The 20,235-nt window shown below is 40.5% G+C and overlaps 2 protein-coding genes across 2 annotated transcripts; one reads left to right on the top strand and one right to left on the bottom strand.

The window, feature by feature from the left end:
* Positions 1-487: 487 nt before the first annotated feature.
* On the top strand, positions 488-3,422 carry GCK72_003907 (uncharacterized protein; the record flags this gene model as incomplete). Its single annotated transcript, XM_053724325.1, has 4 exons — positions 488-592; positions 1,538-1,986; positions 2,745-2,894; positions 3,038-3,422. The coding sequence occupies 4 exons, from the start codon at positions 488-490 to the stop codon at positions 3,420-3,422; spliced, it is 1,089 nt and encodes a 362-aa protein (XP_053588519.1).
* Positions 3,423-4,589: 1,167 nt separating this feature from the next.
* GCK72_003906 (uncharacterized protein) lies at positions 4,590-9,130 on the bottom strand (the record flags this gene model as incomplete). The annotated part of the gene is made up of 4 exons (XM_003100314.2): positions 4,590-4,723; positions 5,823-6,105; positions 6,975-7,612; positions 8,812-9,130. The coding sequence occupies 4 exons, from the start codon at positions 9,128-9,130 to the stop codon at positions 4,590-4,592; spliced, it is 1,374 nt and encodes a 457-aa protein (XP_003100362.1).
* Between the last annotated feature and the right edge of the window lie 11,105 nt (positions 9,131-20,235).

Genomic DNA, 20,235 nt, shown 5'->3' with positions numbered 1-20,235 from the left:
GGCCACGATGTCTTTTCAGTGGAAAGTTTCCACTACATAATATCCACCTAATTGTACTTCTTATTACACCTAGAATATCCCACTGGAGAATGGGATCCGGACTAATTGAATCGTCTTCATAGCAAAATGCAAATTCTTTTCGGTTTCTCCCCCCGTCAGAATAATACATACGTAATTTGTACAATTCTAAAGCATTGAGAGAATCATCGCCCCCCGACGACAACACCCATTTCGAAACTATAATTATGCAGCCACAACCCCAGCAGTTTTATATAATTTAATATATAATTTCCTTTCTCCTTCTTTTTTAATTCAATTCCATATTATATATAAGGAAGACGACTGATAAGGGAGAGACCGCCTCCCCGATCTTTTTTCCTTTTCGGGAAGCTTCTCTTTCCATTTCATTTGACCCCATTAGCCCCCCTGCGATTCCTTATCAGTTTCCTCGTCCGGGAAGACACTATTCACTTTTCGCCCATTCCCGATGCGGATCCTACTTATCTTATTATTCGTGGCGCCAGTCGTTTATTCGACGGCTGTTGGTGTTGTGAGTGGAGAAGGACACAAGAAGAATTGTAAGCGAGCAAAGGTTAGTTGGGGGGATCTATGTACCATACTTGCAAACCGGGCCGGCGCGTAACTCGCTTCAAACTAAGTTTTATGAGCTGAAAAATATACCAAAATGTAGATCTCAATGAGTTCTATCTCCGTGATCTACTACGGGCCGGATGGCTATCCGTTAATGTGCCGTGGGCCGGGCTAGAATAGCTTATTTGGCCATTTCGCGATTTTTGACACTTTTTCCCGGCCCGCGGCACATTAACGATTAGCCATCCGGCCCGTAGTAGGTCATGGAGATAGAACTCGTCGAGATCTACATTTTGGTATACTTTTAAGCTCATAATATTGAGTTTGACGTGATTTACGAGCCGGCCCGTTTCGGCCCGGTTTGCAAGCATGTTATGTACCTCAAAAGCTTTTTCGGAGATCCAGTAATAAGACGCAAAAAATTTAGGTAGATTCGAATTCAGCGTATCGAGACCGTTCAAATGAGTATAATGATCACTAGATTCCAAACATTTTTGGGTCCAAACTACAGTACTCCAACCCCGAACTTCAAAATGTTCAGAATATAGGCATGATTATTATCTTTTCTGAAAGTTCTAGATCTCCTCATTTTGTGAAACTACAAATCATTGAGTTTGGACTTATTCTGACTGAGTTACGGTAGAAGCTGAATGCAAATAAATCGGCTGAATGGGTCCTTTGGAGGGTTACTGTAGGTTTTGTAGTTTGGTGAAAACATTTCCGAATTTGAATAAGAAAAAGTCAAATCTTTGACTATCATTCAGAATTAGAAGATACTCGTCAAAAATGATCAAATTTTCGATGAAAAATTGAAAAAAATTGGTTCATTTTTGGAAGGCGGGCCTTTGAAGTATGGTCTCGTGTAGTCTTCGCGACAAGATCTTTATGGTGTTTTCTAAATTTGAGCTATTCTGGGTTACTGTAATTATCAGGCGTAACCTTACAGGCGTTCGCTCTCGGAACCCGAAGTGCAAATGGAATCAACGCCGTCGACTTCGAGGACCGTATCCTCCGAAAACCCGTCCAAAAAGTGTACTTCTGGCCGAGTCTAACAGATTTCGAGAAGAACGTCCTTCGCGAAGCATTCGTTCAAATCGGACGTCGTACTTGTGTGAAGTTCGAGGAACAAGAGTACAAGCCATGGTATCACGCGGATCGATGGGACGCCAACTCACCGCACGTCTTGATTCGAAAATCCGGAAAATTCGCAGCGTATTCGGATGCAGTGGTAGAGGGACTGGTGGATCGGACGATTCTTTATGTGGCACAATCCTCGTTTGAGACGAGTAATTTCAATAATTCAAGAGGGATGGTCATGGATCAGTTGGTCAGGTTTATGGGCTTGCAGAGGGAGTTGTATAGACCCGATGCGGTTTCGTATGTGCAGGCGATCAGGTGGGTTCTTAAGTGTCCAGCCAGTTTCGAAACCAAAAAATGGTCGGTTTTGAAATGTCCCAGTTCTAGAACGTCCCTGTATCCGTTTAGTAAAGTTAGGAAATTCGGGCACACAGATAGAGAGACAGATAGACAGATGCCCGAATGTCCGGTATTTGTGGTGTTGACATTCTTCTAATAGGTACTGCGCTTCTTAGGCCCTCTACTCGGTCTGGAGTTATGCGACGTGACCTATACCATTGGAAAGCTGAGAAACCGCCGATTCCAAATATATATTCAGTTTTTGCCCTCGAGGTCTTGTATTTGAGAAAAATAGGGCCTGGTATTCGACAAAAACGAGGTCAAAGTTTGGACCCTGGTAAGTCATTACCTTCCTGAAGGAACTTCCAAGATGCTCTGGTTGGGTCTCACTTGATTTTTTTTCAAAATTTGAGTAATTTAATACCAATTTGTATGCCACGCTGCCGGTGTTTTTAACACGTCAGGAAGGTAATGACTTGTCAGGGGTCCAAACTTTGACCTCGTTTTCCTCGAATACCAGGCCTCGAGGGCAAAAACTGAATATATATATTTGCAATCAGCGTTTTCTCAGCTTTCCAACGATATAGGTCACGTCCCGTAACTCCACGGTCACCTGGAGGCCTTCCCTAGTAAGATTTGAAAAATTGAGTGTTATGGACATCCGGACACACAGACAGACATGAAGAGTATTTTTGTCTGTTTATACCAATGAAAACTCTTGACATCCGTACATACAGACTCCGAATGTCTGTCACGATGCTCGGGTGTCCAGATGTCGGAAAACGTCATGAGTGTTGTGGACATCAGGACATCTGGAAATACAGACAGACATACATCAGACAGCGAAAATTAAACGTCATTCTGAAGGTCCCGATGTCTGCAGATCGGTTAGTCCGGATGTCCGAATTGAATCTTTGAAGGATTTTAGACGAAAAATGACCAAAAGTTTTCAATTTTTGCCTAAAATTAGAGAAAAAAGCGTCTGCCTGTGTCTCCGATCCATCTGAAACCAAAGCCTAAATTTTTGCAGCGGCGGAATCCCAAACCTCGGCACTCCCGACTACAACCCCATCCAACTCACGTGGCCATTCGACCCGGAAAGTATTACAGTACCCCTATGGGCCCGCGAGAAATTCCGTCTGACACCCTACTGTCCGGCTAGAAATGACGCGGATATCGGAGCCGGTCAACGAGTCGGCCTACTGACTAAATGGGATACGGTGAAACTGAATAGTATGTACTGTCCGGATAAAGTGGTGGACGCTGATCCGTCGAGGGGACCGTGTGTCGTCCCAAGGTCGAAGGATCTGGATAGTTTTAAAAAGAGATTGTGGGCTTATAAGAGATTATTGGCAAAGAATACGAAGAGAAGGAAGGCGAAGGCGAAGGTTGTTAAGAAGCATAAGACCGTATGATTATAGAACTAATTATATATAATTGGCTGTAAATAATGTGATTGTTTTCTATTAACTATGAAAGAATAAAGTAATTAAAATCTTTTCTATATTTACAGTAATGCAGTACAATCGAAGGGGGAGGGGATATATTTCACATATTTTTGGTATTTAAGTTAGAGTTTTGGTTGGGGGGGAATTCGGGTCAGTTGCACTGAGAAGGAGAGAGAAAAAACATGGAAATGATGCGGAGTGGAGGATTTTTGAGCGATTTTCGAAAAAATTACTTGGATGGCCTAGGAAACTCCAGTTTTGGAATTCTAGGTCATTGCTCAAAACTTGGAAATTTTGACTTTTTTCAGGCGATTCTGAAATTTTGAACTTGGTGGACTAAGAAACTCCAGTTTCGAAAACCTAGGCCATTGCTCAAAAATTGGATTTTCAACGATTTTGAGATTTCTTTTTGAGATTTCTGAATCGGTGGCCTAGAAAACCAAACTGTTGGGAAACTAGTCCGCGGAAGGAAACTGACAGAAAAATTAATTATTTCGAATAAATATGTGAATTTCAGTCAAAAATTTCGCTTTTTGAAAGAACTTTTGATGTGGCCGAAGTTTCATGACCTAGCTTTCCAAAGTTAGAGTTTTCTAGTCCACGAAACAAAATCGATCATTTTTTACCATTTTTGAAGTGGAAAATCCGGTTTTTCGACTGAAAAGTTGATTTTCAGTCGAAAATCCTCCAAAAATCATAATTTTTAGTGGCCTAGAAACCCAGAGATTGGAGGAGTTAGGCCATGACCTAGAATTTCAAAATTAGAGTTTTCTAGGCTTTAAAATCAGTTTTTTGACTGTAAATTCACTGTTTTAAGCCAATTTTCGACAAAAAATCTGATTTTTAGCCAAAAAAAGTGAGTCCGAATCGAAATTTCAGTCAAAAATCGTTCAAAATGCTCCAAAATTTCAGAATTTTCGGGGAAAACTGGGAGATTTTCAGAGAAAGGTAATAAATACAAAAATGGAGGGAACCCGTAAAATCATTTGGGTGCATAAAAAAGGGGGAAAAATGGGGATAAATGACATGAAAAGGGACAAAAATGCTGAAAATTGGGCGGAGCCTTTGAGGAGATACCATAGCACAGGAATATATATATATATATAAAGATGTAGATCATAAAAAAATCAATAATCACAAATCGGGGAAACGTGTCGGATCTTCTCTATACGACGTCGGTATTGTGAACAGTTTGTCGTGAATGTCGTTGGTGAATTGGAATTTTTGGAAAGTGACTTTGGCGGCGATCGTGGCGAGAAGAGGGATTTCTGGAATAGGATATTTTGACGAAATCGGTGGCCTAGAATCGGGGAAAACTAGTCCCCAATTTGGAAAGTTAGGCCATCGAGAGTTAGGCCATTCCTGAATTTTCAGGAAATTTAAAAATCTAGCAGTGTTCTCAAAAATCCTGAAATTTTGTAGCATTTTGAACGATTTTTGACTGAAATTTCAATATTTAAAGGTGTGGCCTAACTTTTGGACGGATCTTGGGTTTCTAGGCCACTAAAAATTATGGATTTTCGAGGATTTTCAGATCTTCGGATCACATTTTTAATCGGAAAATCTGGATTTTCCATGCCAAAGCTGTGACATCTCCGTCAAAAATGACCGATTTTGTCGCTTTTGGATTTTCAGGTCAATGAAAACTCGACCGCCTCAAGAACTCTTTGAAAAAGCGAAATTTTTTATTGGAATTTATATTTTTGTTCGAAAAAGTGCCGCTTTTATATTATTTTTCGACCCGCGGCCTAGAAATTCCATTTTCGAGTTTTCTAGGCCACCAAATTTCTGACCGGATGTTCAGATACCTGACTACCAGGACATCCTGAACTCTGTCAGTTGGAAACAGGGACGAGCGGCAACGCAAAATTTCGGCAACCCGGCAATCCGGCAATTGCCGACTTCAAAAATCGGCAATTTTCGGCAACTTTCGTCAACTTTCGGCAGAATGAAATAATAAGGATTTTCATAAGTCTCTCAATTTCAGAAGAGCCAGGTGGTGCGATTAAATACTTTTTGGCTACTGGATGATTATACCGATGTGAATAACTTGTAGAAAAGTCAAACCTAGAATCAGATTTGGTTTCACAGAAACTACCGGAAAAATACTTTCGTGATTCAGCTTGAAAATTGGCTAGATTTAGAAAAAAAACTGCAAAAAAACATTGCCGAAAAAAAAGCCGGCAACCCGGCAACGGCAATGCATAAAAAAAAGTCGGCAATTCCGGCAACGCGGCAACGGCATTGCCGCTCGTCCCTGGTTGGAAAGAAACTGGCTTTTTAGTGCTATTTTGAGGCAAAAATGCAGAAATTTCGACTGGTCCGGTCTGTCTGTCTGTCCATATGTCCAGATATCTCACCACTTACCAACACAAACCGGGAAGCCTGGTGGCAACCTAGCCGAGCAGAATCGTCTCAATTTATCCAAATGTTTGAACGGGGCGACGACTTCCAACAAATCGACGAGCACATCCACTGATAGTGGAAACTCTTCCGACATTCCGACGAGCGCTTTGAATTGTTTCTCATTCGTTTTCACAATTTGTGGACGTCCCATTTGTGGTGGGGCACCGGGTGCCGCACCGGAATACTCTTCCCATGTGGTCGGTAGGCGGCCCGGTGGTGGAAGGGACTTTCGGTGTTGGAGACTCTGAAAATGAGGAGATTTTTTAGGATCAGGGGTACTGTAGTTTCAGGATCCAACTTTTAGGATCGGGTTACTGTAGTGAGGATTCTAAATTCAGGATCGGGGTACTGTAGGGTCAGGATCCAATTTTAGGATTGCGATACTGTAGGGTCAGGATTCTAGATCTAGGATCAGGGGTACTGTAGTTTCAGGATCCAATTTTAGGATCGGGTTACTGTAGTCTTTGGATCCTAGCTCGGGTTACTGTAGTCGTGTATTTTGGTTGAGAAAGACTAATGTCTGTCTGTCTGTCTATTTGTCTGGATGCCTCCGCCCTTCAGAATCCCGTAAGTTAATCGGAATGCCTGTCTGTAAGTCTATACGGATTTCTGCTTGTCCGGATATCCAGATGTCCGTCTGTCCCATTATTAGGGGTTTTGGCCTTAAAACTCAAAAATTTTGAAGGTTTTTTGACGAAAAAGGACAATTTTTCTGTAAAAAAGTTCGAAAACTCCCAATTTTCGACTAAAATTCGATAAAAAACGCGTCTCTCTGTGCCTCCGTGTGTCCAGATGTCATGATTTTCAAGATTTGGCTATCTGTCTGTCTGTCTATCCGGATTTCCGGATGTCTCCAAAAGTTCAGTGTTTTTTGGGGTTTTTGGGCTTAAAATTCAAAATTTTCAAGGTTTATCACAAATTTTCATAGAAAAAGCTTCCTGATTCCTAGCTCCGCCCTCTTTAAGCCCCGCCCCTTTTCAATTTTCAAATCTTTCACATTCTCTGACTGTCTGTCTCTGTGGCTATGCGCCTAAATGTCTGCAAACTCCGCCCTCTTTAAGCCCCGCCCCTTTTCTCAGTAAGCTCCGTCCCCCCCCCCCCCCCAAAACTCACCACAAACTCATCATCATTAACCGTGTGTCCACTCGTCAAACTGCTCAAAATCGATTTATTCTTCTTGACGTCGTCACTCGTCAGATGTTCTCTCCGCTTCCGTGTCGTCAGTTTCAACCCCTCAACACTATAAAAATTCACGGGAAAATCGCCCATTTGCTCCTCCCTGGCGTGTTTAAACACCCATCCCGAGTACGCTTGCTTAAATCCGACGGTTTTTGTGGACATGTGAGCGTTGACAATGTCTGTGGACATCAGCACGTCCACTTCTTCGTCAATCTCGGCTTCAGATTCCTCACGTCGTCCACGTTGAAACACTTTCGTCTTGTTGTCCATGACGACGAGCTGTTCGCCTGGCGCCGCGTCCACGTTGAATAGGAAAGTGATGTCGCCGCGTTCCCAATTCCGTTCGCTGAAATCCGCCAGCGTGGTGTCCATTCTCAGCAGGTTGCCCTTTTTGTAAATGAGACACACGTCGGACGGGAGAATCCGCGAGAGGAGGGGTATCCATGACTGGAAGTCCCATTTGAATTCCATGTAAAAGTCGCCGAGGTCTTGGAACATTTTGAGGAGGTGTGGCTTGCCGCGAGCGAGTTTTTCGTTCGTTTGGGTTTTCAGCTTTCGCAGCATTTCGGTTACTGTAGAAAAGTGAGGATTATTAGAAAATTGAGGTGGGGTTTTTATAATTTTTGAGTTTTTGGGGACATCTGGACATCCGGATGGACAGATAGACAGTGCATGTGTCCGAATGTCCAGATGTCCGAATCACTCAAATTCTATGATAATCTGCTAGTTTCTGATAGTTTGAGGATAGTCTGTAGCTACGGTATCCTCGAATTTTCAAAAATTTGAAATTCGGGAAATCCGGACACACTGAACTAGCAGACAGACTATTCTGAAACTGTCAGAAACTACCAGAATTATAGAATTTGGACATCTGGACATCTGGACACACAGATTCACGTCAAAACTGACAATTTTGTGTTGTTTTTAACGAAAAATTTAGTTTTCTCTCGCTTTTTTATTGAAAAATACTGAATTTTTACAATTTTTGAGTTTCTGGGGACATCTGGACATCCGGATACACGGATCTACTGTCAGATTGTCTAGAACTGTCTAGAATTACAGAATTTGAGTGATTCGGACATCTGGACACGTGCACAGACAGACATCCGGGCGCATAGAAGCACCCTATAAGTCGTTTTTTGATAGGAATTTTAGTAATTTGGACACCCGGACGCACAGATTCACGTCAAAAATGAGAATTTTGAGTTTTTTAACAAAAAAATTGAGTTTTCTCTCTCTTATTTGTTGGAAAATATGCTTTTTGAGTTTTTTAAATGGATTTTTCTGTTAATTTCCAACTATTTTTGCCAAAAAATCCGGACATCCGGATGCTACAGTTGTACAAACAGACGTTTAGTGCTCAAAAATCCCAAAATATGGACATCCGGACGTTCCGATACACAGAGAGACGCTAAGCTCTTAAAATTTTCAAATTGTGGACATCCGGACTCCCCGAACACACAGAAGGACGCTTGGCTCTCAAAAATCTCAAAACTTGGACATCTGGATGCTACAGAGACACAGATGGACGCTTGGCTCTCAAAATTTGAAAATTTTGGACATCCAGACGTTGCGATACACAGAAAGACGCAAGGTCTCAAAAATCTCCGAAATGTGGACATCCGGACTCTACAGACACACAGAAGGACACTCCGATCTCAAAAATTCCAAATTCTGGACATCCGGACTCCCCTGACACACAGATTTTCCTCAATTTCTCATCCGATTTCACTTTTTTTCTTCAGATTTTCAGATTTTCAGAAAAACTCACTAATCTGTCGATCTCCATAGCTAACAGACTCCATCAACGGATTCCATCCATCGATATTCTTGATTCGAACAGGCGCATTATTCGCCAGAAGAATCGCAATCGCCTCCCGATGTCCCAACATTGTCGCAATATGTAACGCCGTATTTCCATGCATATCCTTCTCGGATAGGCTCCGCCCCACACGTAATAGTTGCACTATCGAATGGGTGTCGTTGAAGAAGGCGGCTTTGTGAAGGGGAAACGCCTCGTGGTCGAGACGGGCGGCCATTCGTTGACCGATGATCCACGCGTCTTCGGTACGGAATTTTGAGGACATCATTGTGTTATGGTTAGAAGTACCCGAGGAGAGAGATGGGCGGCGGTGCTAGAGAGATAGAGAGGGGTTCTCCTGAAAAAATTCAGTAAATTAGGAGGAAATCGGGGGATTTTGGGAGAGAAAGAATGACGGAAAAATGAAGTTAGATCGGAAAAAACCCGCTCAAAATCGATAAAATTCTCAATTTTTCACTGAAAAACGATGAAAGTTCGTTAAAAACCTGTTGAAATTGCCTCAAAAACGATGAAATTATCAATTTTTCACTGAAAAACGACAAAAATTCGTATAAAATTGGTTGAAATCGGCTCAAAAACGATAAAAATATCAATTTTCCAATGAAAATCGGTGAAAATTCATATAAAATCGGCTCAAATCGGCTCAAAACCGCCCCAAAAACCACCGAAATCAACCTTAAACTGTTCAAATTCTCAATTTTTCACTGAAAAACGATGAAAAATCGTATAAAATCGGTTGAAATCCGCTTAAAAACGATAAAACTCAAATTTTCACTGAAAATCGATGCAAAAATCTGCTGAAATCGACTGTGAATCGTGAAAATCCATTAAAAAATCCTCTTTTTTTAGCCGAAAGTCGGTGCAAAACCGCTCGAAATTGGTTGAAATCGACCAGAAATCGTTAAAATCTTTAATTTTTCGCTGGAATTTAGTGAAAAATAGCCCGAAACCTATTAAAATCGGCTCAAAATCGATAAAATTCTCAATTTTCCACTGAAAATCGGTGAAAAATCGGCTCAAAACCACCAAGGACGTTCTGAAACTGTAACACCTCGAAACCGGGTCATTTCGAAAACGAAGAAACCGTCGAAAACTAACGGAAATTCTCATTTTTCATCGAAAAACTGTGAAAAATCACCAAAACCCGCTTAAGGACGTTCTAAAACCAGGCTGTTTTGAAACTGGGACGTTTTAGTTTGAAAATTCGAGAAAATATGTTCAAAGTCGTCAGAAATGGCACAAAAAAAGGTTTGCTGTGCACGTTTCTGATATAATCTCTTATATGGATAAGACTAAATGCCTACAAGTAGGACTTATTCTGATTTCATGGAGTATAGACAACTGAAATCGAGAATTCCTTCAATTTGAGAACGGCAACAGCAATTTCTCCGGAAAAAAATGTGTTCAAAGTGGAAGATTAAAGTGAGAACCACATGTCTCACACCACTTACACGTTTTCTTTCGAAAAACTGGTGACTCGTCACTACCAAGAAGAACAGATAGGATAATAACAGCTCTTCTCTTAGAAAAAAAGAGGAAAAGAACGGGAATTGACTGACTAAGTGCTAGGTTCCTCTTCGTCTGGAACAGAAGAGTGGCAGTTATCATGTGATCTACCAGCACGGAACAAAAAACCTCCGGTGACAGAAAAGGTTCCATTTAGTCATCTGCTTTTCCAAATTCAAAAGAGAACGGATTAGAACCACAACGCGTCTTATGCCCCGTCATCCTGTCATAACAAGATTAGGCGGTTTTGATTCAGGAAATGAGCAAAAAATCTGCTCGGAAATCCAGAAATTCACAGATCTGCAGCATAATCTGACGTGTGTTCGTGTTTCCAGTCTGGAACTTCCAGACATCACTCATTTTTTTCTGATTTTTTTTCAGAAAATATGAGTGATGTGTGGCTGGAGCTCTGGAGACGTAGGGATTCTATCCATTTGTGCGGATCAGAATCTCTGCGTTTTCTAAGCAAAAACTATATGATTAGAAAGCTGGAGATGTGGGGATTCTGAATCTGTACTCTGATTTTCAAAATTACAGGAATGGGCAGATGTACAGCACATCCTTCATATGAAAGCTGAAGACGTGGGGAGTCTGAATCTGGTTCCAGATTTTGGAAAGGATAAAAATGGGCGGAGTCAACTGAGTTCAAATCCGAACTTTTGGTCTGATTATCAGTATTTTCAGGTTTCAGTCAGTCTGAAAGGCTGTCCGGATATCCTGATATCCAGATGTCCGCTCTGATCTCCAGTTTTCTAGATGCCTGTTGAGATCTTCAGATATCAAGATGTCCATTCAGACCTCCGGATATCCAGATGTCTATTGAGAACTCTGGGTATTCAGATGTCGGTTCAGATCTCTAGTTATCCAGATGTCTTTTCGACTCTCCGAATATCTAGATGTCCGTTCAGATCTCTGGGCGTCCAGATGTCCAAACATCTATCTATCCGTCCAGATGTACCACCACCTCTTCCACTATCTCTCTATCACAATCGACCGCACCCTTACTAAAAAGACGAAGTGTGAAAGTGATATGTGATCGGTGTCTTCGTCGGTCGGCAGGCAGTGAAAATATACATGTGACGTGTATGTGTGTGTGTTGAAAATTGCAATACACACAAACACACATACTAACAAATCAATGCATTTTCAAGTAGCTGCTGAGAGGTTGTCGGGTAGTGGTGGTGGTGGTTGCAATAGAAATGGAAAAAAGAACTGGAATGTACTTTTTTTTTCAAATTGAGATGTGTCTAGAACTTATTCTAGCTCTAGCGACTTTCAGGCAGAAATCGAAAATTATTCGATTTTCAGCATGAAGTGTCAGAAGGGTACTGTAGCCGGCGAGACTTGGCTCATTTCGTCTTAATCTGGATGAACAGACACACCGAGTGCAACGGATTACTGTATCCACAGATTCAAGATATCCGGACGAACCGACACAGACTCGCTGAAAGCTCGAAATGAGGGGAAACTAACAGAAAATGGGATTATCCCGCCAAGATTCGACAAAAACTAGTGAATTTCAGGTGGAACGTGTCCAAAAAACTGATTTTTTTCAGTTTTTTGTGGGGAAACAGCAGATAGAGTTTCAGGCGACATCCGGAATGCCCCGACACACTTACAGACTCAAAGTCAGCGAAAATTAAAGCTTGTTCACTGAAGAAAGACTGGTTTGTTATCGAAAAAACCAAATTTCAAACCAAATTTTCGGACAAAAAACGTATGGCGCATAAATCGCTTGAAACTCAAAATTATGAGCTGAGAAATATATCAAAATGTAGATCTCAACGAGATCTATGTCTGTGACCTACTATTGGCAGGATGGCGGATCGCTAATGTGCCGCGGGGCGGGATAAAGTGCCAAAAACGCGAAAATGGTCAAAAAAGTCAATCCAGTCCTGCCCGCGGCACCAAAACGATCCTCTTTGACCTACTACGGCTCGGATGATGGATCTTTATGGTAACACGGGCAGGACTGGGATGACTTTTTTTTGGCCATTTCCTGCATTTTTTCCACTTTATCCCGTCCCGCGGCATATTAACGATTCGCTAATCTGCCAATAGTAGGTCACAGACATAGGTCTCGTTGAGATCTACATTTTGGTATATTTTTCACCGCAAAATACTCAGTTTGAAGCGAGTTATGTGCCGACCCGTTTTGGACCGGTCTCTGTGGACATCTGGACCATTAGACAAACCGAACGACGACTCTATTCCTTCCGAAATGGAATTTCGACAAGAGGGGGGGGGGGGAAGCCATTGCCATCAAAAAAGTGAATTCGATTCGATGTGAGAGGAGATGAAAACCACCATCAATTATTCAAATTATATAATACCGACCAACAAAAAGGGGGAAGGCATATAGAGGAGGGAGTGGTAGAAGCCAAATATTTATTTCTTTTGAATAAAATAAATATTGATGATTTCTTTTCCACTTTTTTTGTAAAAAGTGAAAAGTGAGACCCCTTTCCAAATTAGTTATAATTTTCAGATCAGGGGGATAATCGGACTTGATTTTTGTATACAAATGGATGGATATTCGGGTAGACAGAGATCAAAAAACAATAGAGAAGGGTAGTACTTTCACTTTTAAAGTAGGTGATGATGAGGGTTAACTGGTTTAATTGGTGGGAGGTTTTTGGCAATTTGTTTTTTAAAAAAAGTGGAAAACTGAGAATAGCAGGAACCGAGGGATAAGAGTCCTACCATAGGACATAGTACGTGTATCATAGTTGCCCGAAATTCCGAATTCCGAAATTCCTGAATTCCGGGATTTTTTCGTCATTCCGGTTCCGCTTCCGGATTCCGGAAATCGAAAAATGTCATTCCGCACAACTATGTCGTGTATATACTGGTAAGTAGAAGAATTACGGTATGATTAATTTAAACATTTAGAATTTTCAGCTATTTTCGACGATTTCGAATATTTCAAAATTTTTTGGTGGCTTAGAAATCTCGAATATGAGGATTCTAGGCAACAAAACTCAATTTTAGAATTTTCAGTCAAAAATTTCCCTTTTTAAATAATTTTTTAGGTGGCCGAAATTTTTCAGAAAACATGACCTAGCTTTCCAAAATCCGAGTTTTCTAGTCCGCAGAACAAAATCGGTCATTTTTGGCTGTTTCGAACAGAAAAATCTGTAGCCCAGGAATGAGAATCATCGGATTGACAGAACGCTGATGATCTGGACATCCGGATGGTTGAGACACATAGACAGACTCTTAGCTCTCAAAATTTTTTTTAAAAATTTGGACATCCGGATACCGGTTGACACAGTTAGACTATTTATCTTCGAAAAGAGGTCTTACAGGGACATCCGGATGCTACGGATGCACAGAGGGACGCGTAGAATCCAGATTTTCTCAAAAATGGACGTTCCGACACACAGACAGACTCTTTCACTTGAGACAGTTTTCAAAAACATGGTTTTCAGACCAAAAAATGATAAAAATTGACATTTTTGAGTGAAAAAAAAAACGATATTTAGAGGAGATCCGGATGAACAGACTGACAGAATTGGTCGAAAAACCACTTTTTTTTCGACGAGAATCGATTGAAATTGTGGTTTTTCAAAAGATTTTAGGTAGACTTTAGAAGATTTCCAAGAGGACATCTGGATGAACAGACAGACGAAAAAAGCAAAAAACGGATCGAAAAATCGAATTTCCAGTACGAAAAATGCTTAAAAACTTGATTTTTCAAGGAATTTCGATTGAATTTTACAAGGGAACCCCAAGCACTTGCAAGTTTGGAATTTGATGAAACTTTTGTGGGAGGTCAAGGACCACTCCAATAGAGCTCCCACAAAATATTGGAATCCGCCCGACACTCTGCTCCGAGTTATGGGCTCTCAAAGTTTGGCTTAGATTCAACACAGTAAACCTCATTTCCTCGCTTCTCAACAGTTCCCAAAATGTCGTTTCCCTCCCTCTGCCACGTTTTCGACTGGCTGAGTGGCCGAGTGGATGTGCGTTGAGCTGGTGGTGGAAGGGTAAAGGGATCGACCCCATGCAAGGCGTTTTTCTTTTTTTCTTTTTTGATTTTACTGGGTGGACAGTTTCATCGTTATTTGAACATTTTCTGGTGATTGCTTATGTTTTTCTGTACTTATTTCACCGTAAAAATTCATTATTTAAAGTTTTAGAAAAAATATTTTTTGGCCGAAATTTTCAAAGTCCCTTACCTTTTGGGTGCCAATTTTATACAAAAAAATTTCATCGAAAAAACACTTGGGAATTGTCTAGGACAGTACCCATGAACACATTATCTATTAGAGGCATGAGAAGTTCAATTTTAATAAGTCTTCGGCAAAAGTTTTGGATAAACTTCCAAATTTGGATCGAATATCACTACAAATCAGCTTCAGGGCTGGATATTTCATGTCCCTAATAATGTGTTCATGGGTACTGTCCTAGACAATTCCCAAGTGTTTTTTCGATGAAATTTTTTTTGTATAAAATTGGCACCCAAAAGGTAAGGGACTTTGAAAATTTCGGCCAAAAAATATTTTTTCTAAAACTTTAAATAATGAATTTTTACGGTGAAATAAGTACAGAAAAACATAAGCAATCACCAGAAAATGTTCAAATAACGATGAAACTGTCCACCCAGTAAAATCAAAAAAGAAAAAAAGAAAAACGCCTTGCATGGGGTCGATCCCTTTACCCTTCCACCACCAGCTCAACGCACATCCACTCGGCCACTCAGCCAGTCGAAAACGTGGCAGAGGGAGGGAAACGACATTTTGGGAACTGTTGAGAAGCGAGGAAATGAGGTTTACTGTGTTGAATCTAAGCCAAACTTTGAGAGCCCATAACTCGGAGCAGAGTGTCGGGCGGATTCCAATATTTTGTGGGAGCTCTATTGGAGTGGTCCTTGACCTCCCACAAAAGTTTCATCAAATTCCAAACTTGCAAGTGCTTGGGGTTCCCTTGTTAGCACGAATTCCAGGGATCTAGAGGATATCTGGATGAACAGATAGACAGGCGGACAGACAAGAAAAATGCTCAAAACTACCGTATTTTGATCAAGAAACTGATTTTTTTCAGATAAGAAAAATTTTCCGAAAATCAATCGCATAAACGCGAAATGTCGCATTCAAATCGTCTAAAATCGCTTCAAAATGGACATCTGGACGAACAGAGAGACAGATAGACGGGAGAATCGCAATTTCAGTGAAAAACCTAGGAAATTTTGCATTTAAAACGTCTAAAAATGCAAAATTCTGACGATTTTTTGCTCTAAAACCCAAATTTTGAGCACTAAAACCAAAACGAGCTCAAAAAGAACCCAACAATGTCTTCTCTCTCAAATTCTATTCGCGCCGAGGCCGAAACGACATGCAAACGAACCGAAATTGACCGGAAAACGAGGCAGTCCCTAACACAATTGGTGCTCTCGGAGCTCCCAAAAAGAACCGAGATTTCGGTCGGAAAATGATGGCCACACAGATAGAGAGAGACACGCGATGTGAGCGGAAGGAGAAGGCAATGTTGAAAAAAAGAAGGCGTTACACCCATATATATTTTTTCAAAAAATATGTTGTCTCTTCTTCTCGATCAACGTCTTCTTCTTCTTCAACGTCTTCTCATTCTTGCCTTTGGAACGAAGAGAGTGAAGAGACGCAGACACATTCACGTATCAAGAATGACGGAATGTGAAATGTACTCTCTTTCTGTCTCTTCTTATTACTGCTACACCGAAATGAAATTGGCGGCGGTGGCAGGAGAAGGAAATGAATGAACAACGAGAAATTTATTAGTTGAAGAATTTTTTGGAATGAAAGAGAAAACTAAATTAATTAGTTGTCTTGACCAACTTTGAGAATATGGGAAGGGGTCTGGGTGACCAGACGTCCACAACGACTCTTTGCTGTCTATAGATAGGTCTGAGTGTCCGAATGTCTTCAGCCAATTTTTGCCAATTTCACCCGATTTCAGCCGAATTTTCGAGCATTTTTAGTCGATTTTTGCCAATTTCACCCGATTTTAACCGATTATAGCCGATTTCAACCGATTTCTGAGGTCTATCGACAGATCTGAGAGTCCGGATGTCCACAGAGACCATCTCCCGTCTGCCAAGGTGAACCAGCAGCTATTACCGGTCTGTTTGGATGTCCGTTGTCTTCAGAACTTTTCCAGTTACAGTAGGCATCAGTCACATGAAACAGGGTAAACGCGACTGAACTTGAATCAGAATTTCAGAAAACCAGAACTTTCACAGACACGCTCTCACGTCTGTCTGTGTGTCCGGAAGTTCTTGAATCTTTATCTACCGTATGACAATGTCCAGAGACTCGTTATCCAGCCCGTCTGTCTGTCAGAAAGACCTGATGTTCGAAATCCGGATATCCGACCGTTCAGACTACCGTAATCTTCGGAATGTGAGACCTGGTTTTGGGATACCTCTAACGAATGGGGATATCACCAATCTCTAGATTCGGATTTTTGAATTCAGTTGGATAGAGCTTTCCGGATTTCCAAATTGAGGTGAGCTGACACTAAATAATGTCCAAAATCTATGATGCTCTTTCTGGGTATCCAGATGTCCTTGATCTTGGTAAAATCAGGCCTAGATAGTCAACCTTTTGAGAAAAATAGCAGAAATTCGGCTGACAAAGCGAAAAAGCATTAAAAAAGCTTTCCTAATGAGCCAATTCAGAAGCACATTGAAAAATGAGCAGCAATGTATAAGCTAGATAATTGAGCTCATTTTTCAGTAGGCGTTACCCAATTTCCTGGAAATGTGCTTTCTGATTCCTGTTTCTCAGAAATAGAAAAGAAAATAAAAATGTGTGCTGAAAATGCCGAGCTGTTTTCAGACATTCAGAGATAGGTCACCAAAAACTTTGAAAATTTCAATTTTCAGATTTCCACCTGGTGTCTTCTGAAGTCAGAATAGGTACTTTCAAACAGAATCTTATAGAATTTAAGATTGACTCAATCTGAATAAGACGTTGTATTTTTTGAACACGCGATTCCGAGAATCATAGAATTGTGAGAACTTCTAGCAATTTAATCAAGAAAAGTCTCAAATTCGTTTTTTTTTCACAATTTTCAGAAATGTATGGCTTTTTCTGGAAATCTCGTGAAAAATCAGAATAGGAAGTCATCCAGGAAATGATGATGGTTTTCCGGATTGGATTGACGAAAATAGCCGAGTTTGGAGCATTTGGGATGATGCTCAAAGAGGAAATAGAGCTCAGTGTTGCTCTTTCTGACTCAAATAGCCTTTTACTGACTCGAAAAGCCTTTTTTTGAGCCAAAAAAGCCTTTTTGAGTCAAAAAAATACTTTTTGAGTAAAAAAAAACGACTTATAATGCCAAATTTTGGTTCTTTTCAAGTCAAAAAGTGGCTAAACAACCGGAATTTGAGAATCTGGTGCTCCACAGCTCAAAACTTCCGGACTAAGTGGATCTAAGAGCCAACTTTTCTGCTCTTTTAGTTTTAAAAGAACACATGAATGTATACTACTTTTCAGCAGTGAACAGCTGTTGATCTCATCAGGTGAGAAAGTGGAAACCTTTGAACCTCTGACAAACTCAATGTTCGTCATAATTATTGAGGCGAGGGAGCAGCTGTGAGGGCTCTGGGGAGAAGAAGAAGAAGCCAAAGAACACGAAGAAGCCGGAAATTCCTGAGGAACGAAAGTGATAAAATGTGTATCATTTTATCAAAAGAAGGAAACCGCAAGCGATGGAAATGCGCTCTACTGGACAAAAGTAGAGCGCACTTGTACATTCTTCTGGATAGAATTCTGCTATTTTCAAAAGACGAAAACTTCCCCCAAAGAATCGAAGAACTCTTTTCATTTTCTCTATTGACTTTAGGTCCTAAAAATCGAACAAACTTATAATATTAAATGTGCAGGACGAAAAATTGGAGAGAATTGAAATGTGTGATGAAAAGAGGGAGAGAGAGGGACAAATAGAGAGAGAGACGAGGAGAGTCAGACGAGTGAAGAAACCCGAGAATTCACTCATCTAAACTCTTTTTTTTCGAAACTCTTTAGGTTCCCCCTTTTTGCTGCTGCAATTGTGAGTTGTCACATGATCAGCTGGTTGGGTTTGGGATGGGTAGGAGAGAGCAAAGGAGGTGCTAATTAGAAACAGAAGGGATGGAGAGTAGGGGAGAATGTTCTCTTTTCACTCGGTTTAAGAGATCGGAGACTGAGAAAGCTTAAAAGCTATTGGTGTAGAATAAGCTATGAAAATTTGATTTCAGTTCAGCTGCAAACTTGGGAACACCCGTATAGACTGATTCAGGTTTGCCATGGTAAGCTTACTAGGGAAGGTCATGGATTCGGTCTGGAGTTAAGGGGCGTGACCTATATCATTGGAAAGCTGAGAAAACGCAGATTTCAAATATATATTCAGTTTTTCCCCTCGAGGCCTGGTATTCGAGAAAAATGAGGTCAAAGTTTGAACTCCTAACAAGGAATTACCTTACCAACGTGTCAAAAGTATCGGCAACGTGGTGTAGGCGGTTCAAACGTTGGCCTCATTTTTCTCGAATAGCAGGTCTCGAGGGCAAAAACTGAATATATATTTGAAATCAGCGTTTTCTCAGCTTTCCACTGATATAGGTCATATCCCGTAACTCCACGGTCACCTGGAAGCCTTACTTAGTTAGTTGAAGACTCAATTTTGGAATCTAAGAATAAACGGGCTGATGAGAGATACCGACAGACATGTCGATGAATAGAGTTCTCACTTCTCTGGTTTCTTAGCAGAATGTCACGATTACTCCTCGTAGGGAGGCGGCCGTGGAAGAGGGGAGATCTCTTTCATTTCAAACAGAATTATGAAAGACTATAGATTTTCATAATCTAGCACTTTCGAATTCAGCAAGTTTGAAAGGCCAAAAACAAGGAGTTTCAGATAAAATAGGGTGAAGAAGTCTTAGAAAATAGAGGAATGACTGAAAATCATCTGGATCCTCCGAGTCTCCGAATATTTAGGATTACAGAATCTCTAGAATCTCAAAAATTCCAGATCGTCGTTTGAAATTCCAGCTTGAATCTCAGAATTTCCTGGATCTCAGAAATTTCTGGATTTCTAGAATCTTCAGATTTTCAGATTCTCAGAATTTATCGAATTTCAGATTTTCAGGATTTCTAGAATCTTCAGATTTTCAGATTCTCAGAATTTATCGAATTTCAGATTTTCAGGATTTCTAGAATCTTCAGATTTTCAGATTTTCAGAATCTCAAATCCGCGTTAGAATCTCCAAAATTTCCAGAATCTTCTGATTTTTCTGATTCTCATAATATCAGAATTTAACGAAACTCAGGATCTAAAATCTTGGCTAGAATTTCCTTCAGAATTTCGGAATTTCTAGAATCTTCAGAATATCAGAATCTCAGAATTTTCCGAATTTCCGGATTTCTAGAATCTTCAGATTCTCAGAATCTCAAAATTTTCAGATTCTCAACAATTTTTCAGAATCCAAAATTCCTCTCTAGAATCTGTTGAATTTATTAGTAATCTCTACAATCTCAGAGTATCTCGGAATCTTCAAAAGTTTCCAAAATCTCAATCATTAAGATTCTAGATAACAGAATTCCAACAAACCAGAAAATCATCGAAATGACCATGTAACCCTCTCCAACCTAACCGATAGTAAAAAGGGCGGTGGAATTACATAATTGGTCACTAGTTGGGTAATTTCTGGTAATTTCAACATTTCTCTTCAAAAAATCTGTTGAAATCTCGATTCCTCACCACCGGAAGAACCGATGTACCGCGGGTGATTCACCCCAATGGACATCAATTAAAGTAGAATTCGATCAAACACCAATGATCACTGAATTCACACTTTTTGTGTGTTTTTTTTTTTTTTTATTTGTTTATTTATCTTCCTCCTTCTCG

The sequence above is a fragment of the Caenorhabditis remanei genome, chromosome II, assembly GCF_010183535.1.
Source record: "Caenorhabditis remanei strain PX506 chromosome II, whole genome shotgun sequence".
NCBI classification, from domain to species: Eukaryota; Metazoa; Nematoda; class Chromadorea; order Rhabditida; family Rhabditidae; genus Caenorhabditis; species Caenorhabditis remanei.
This window is presented reverse-complemented; position numbering and strand designations above follow the sequence as displayed.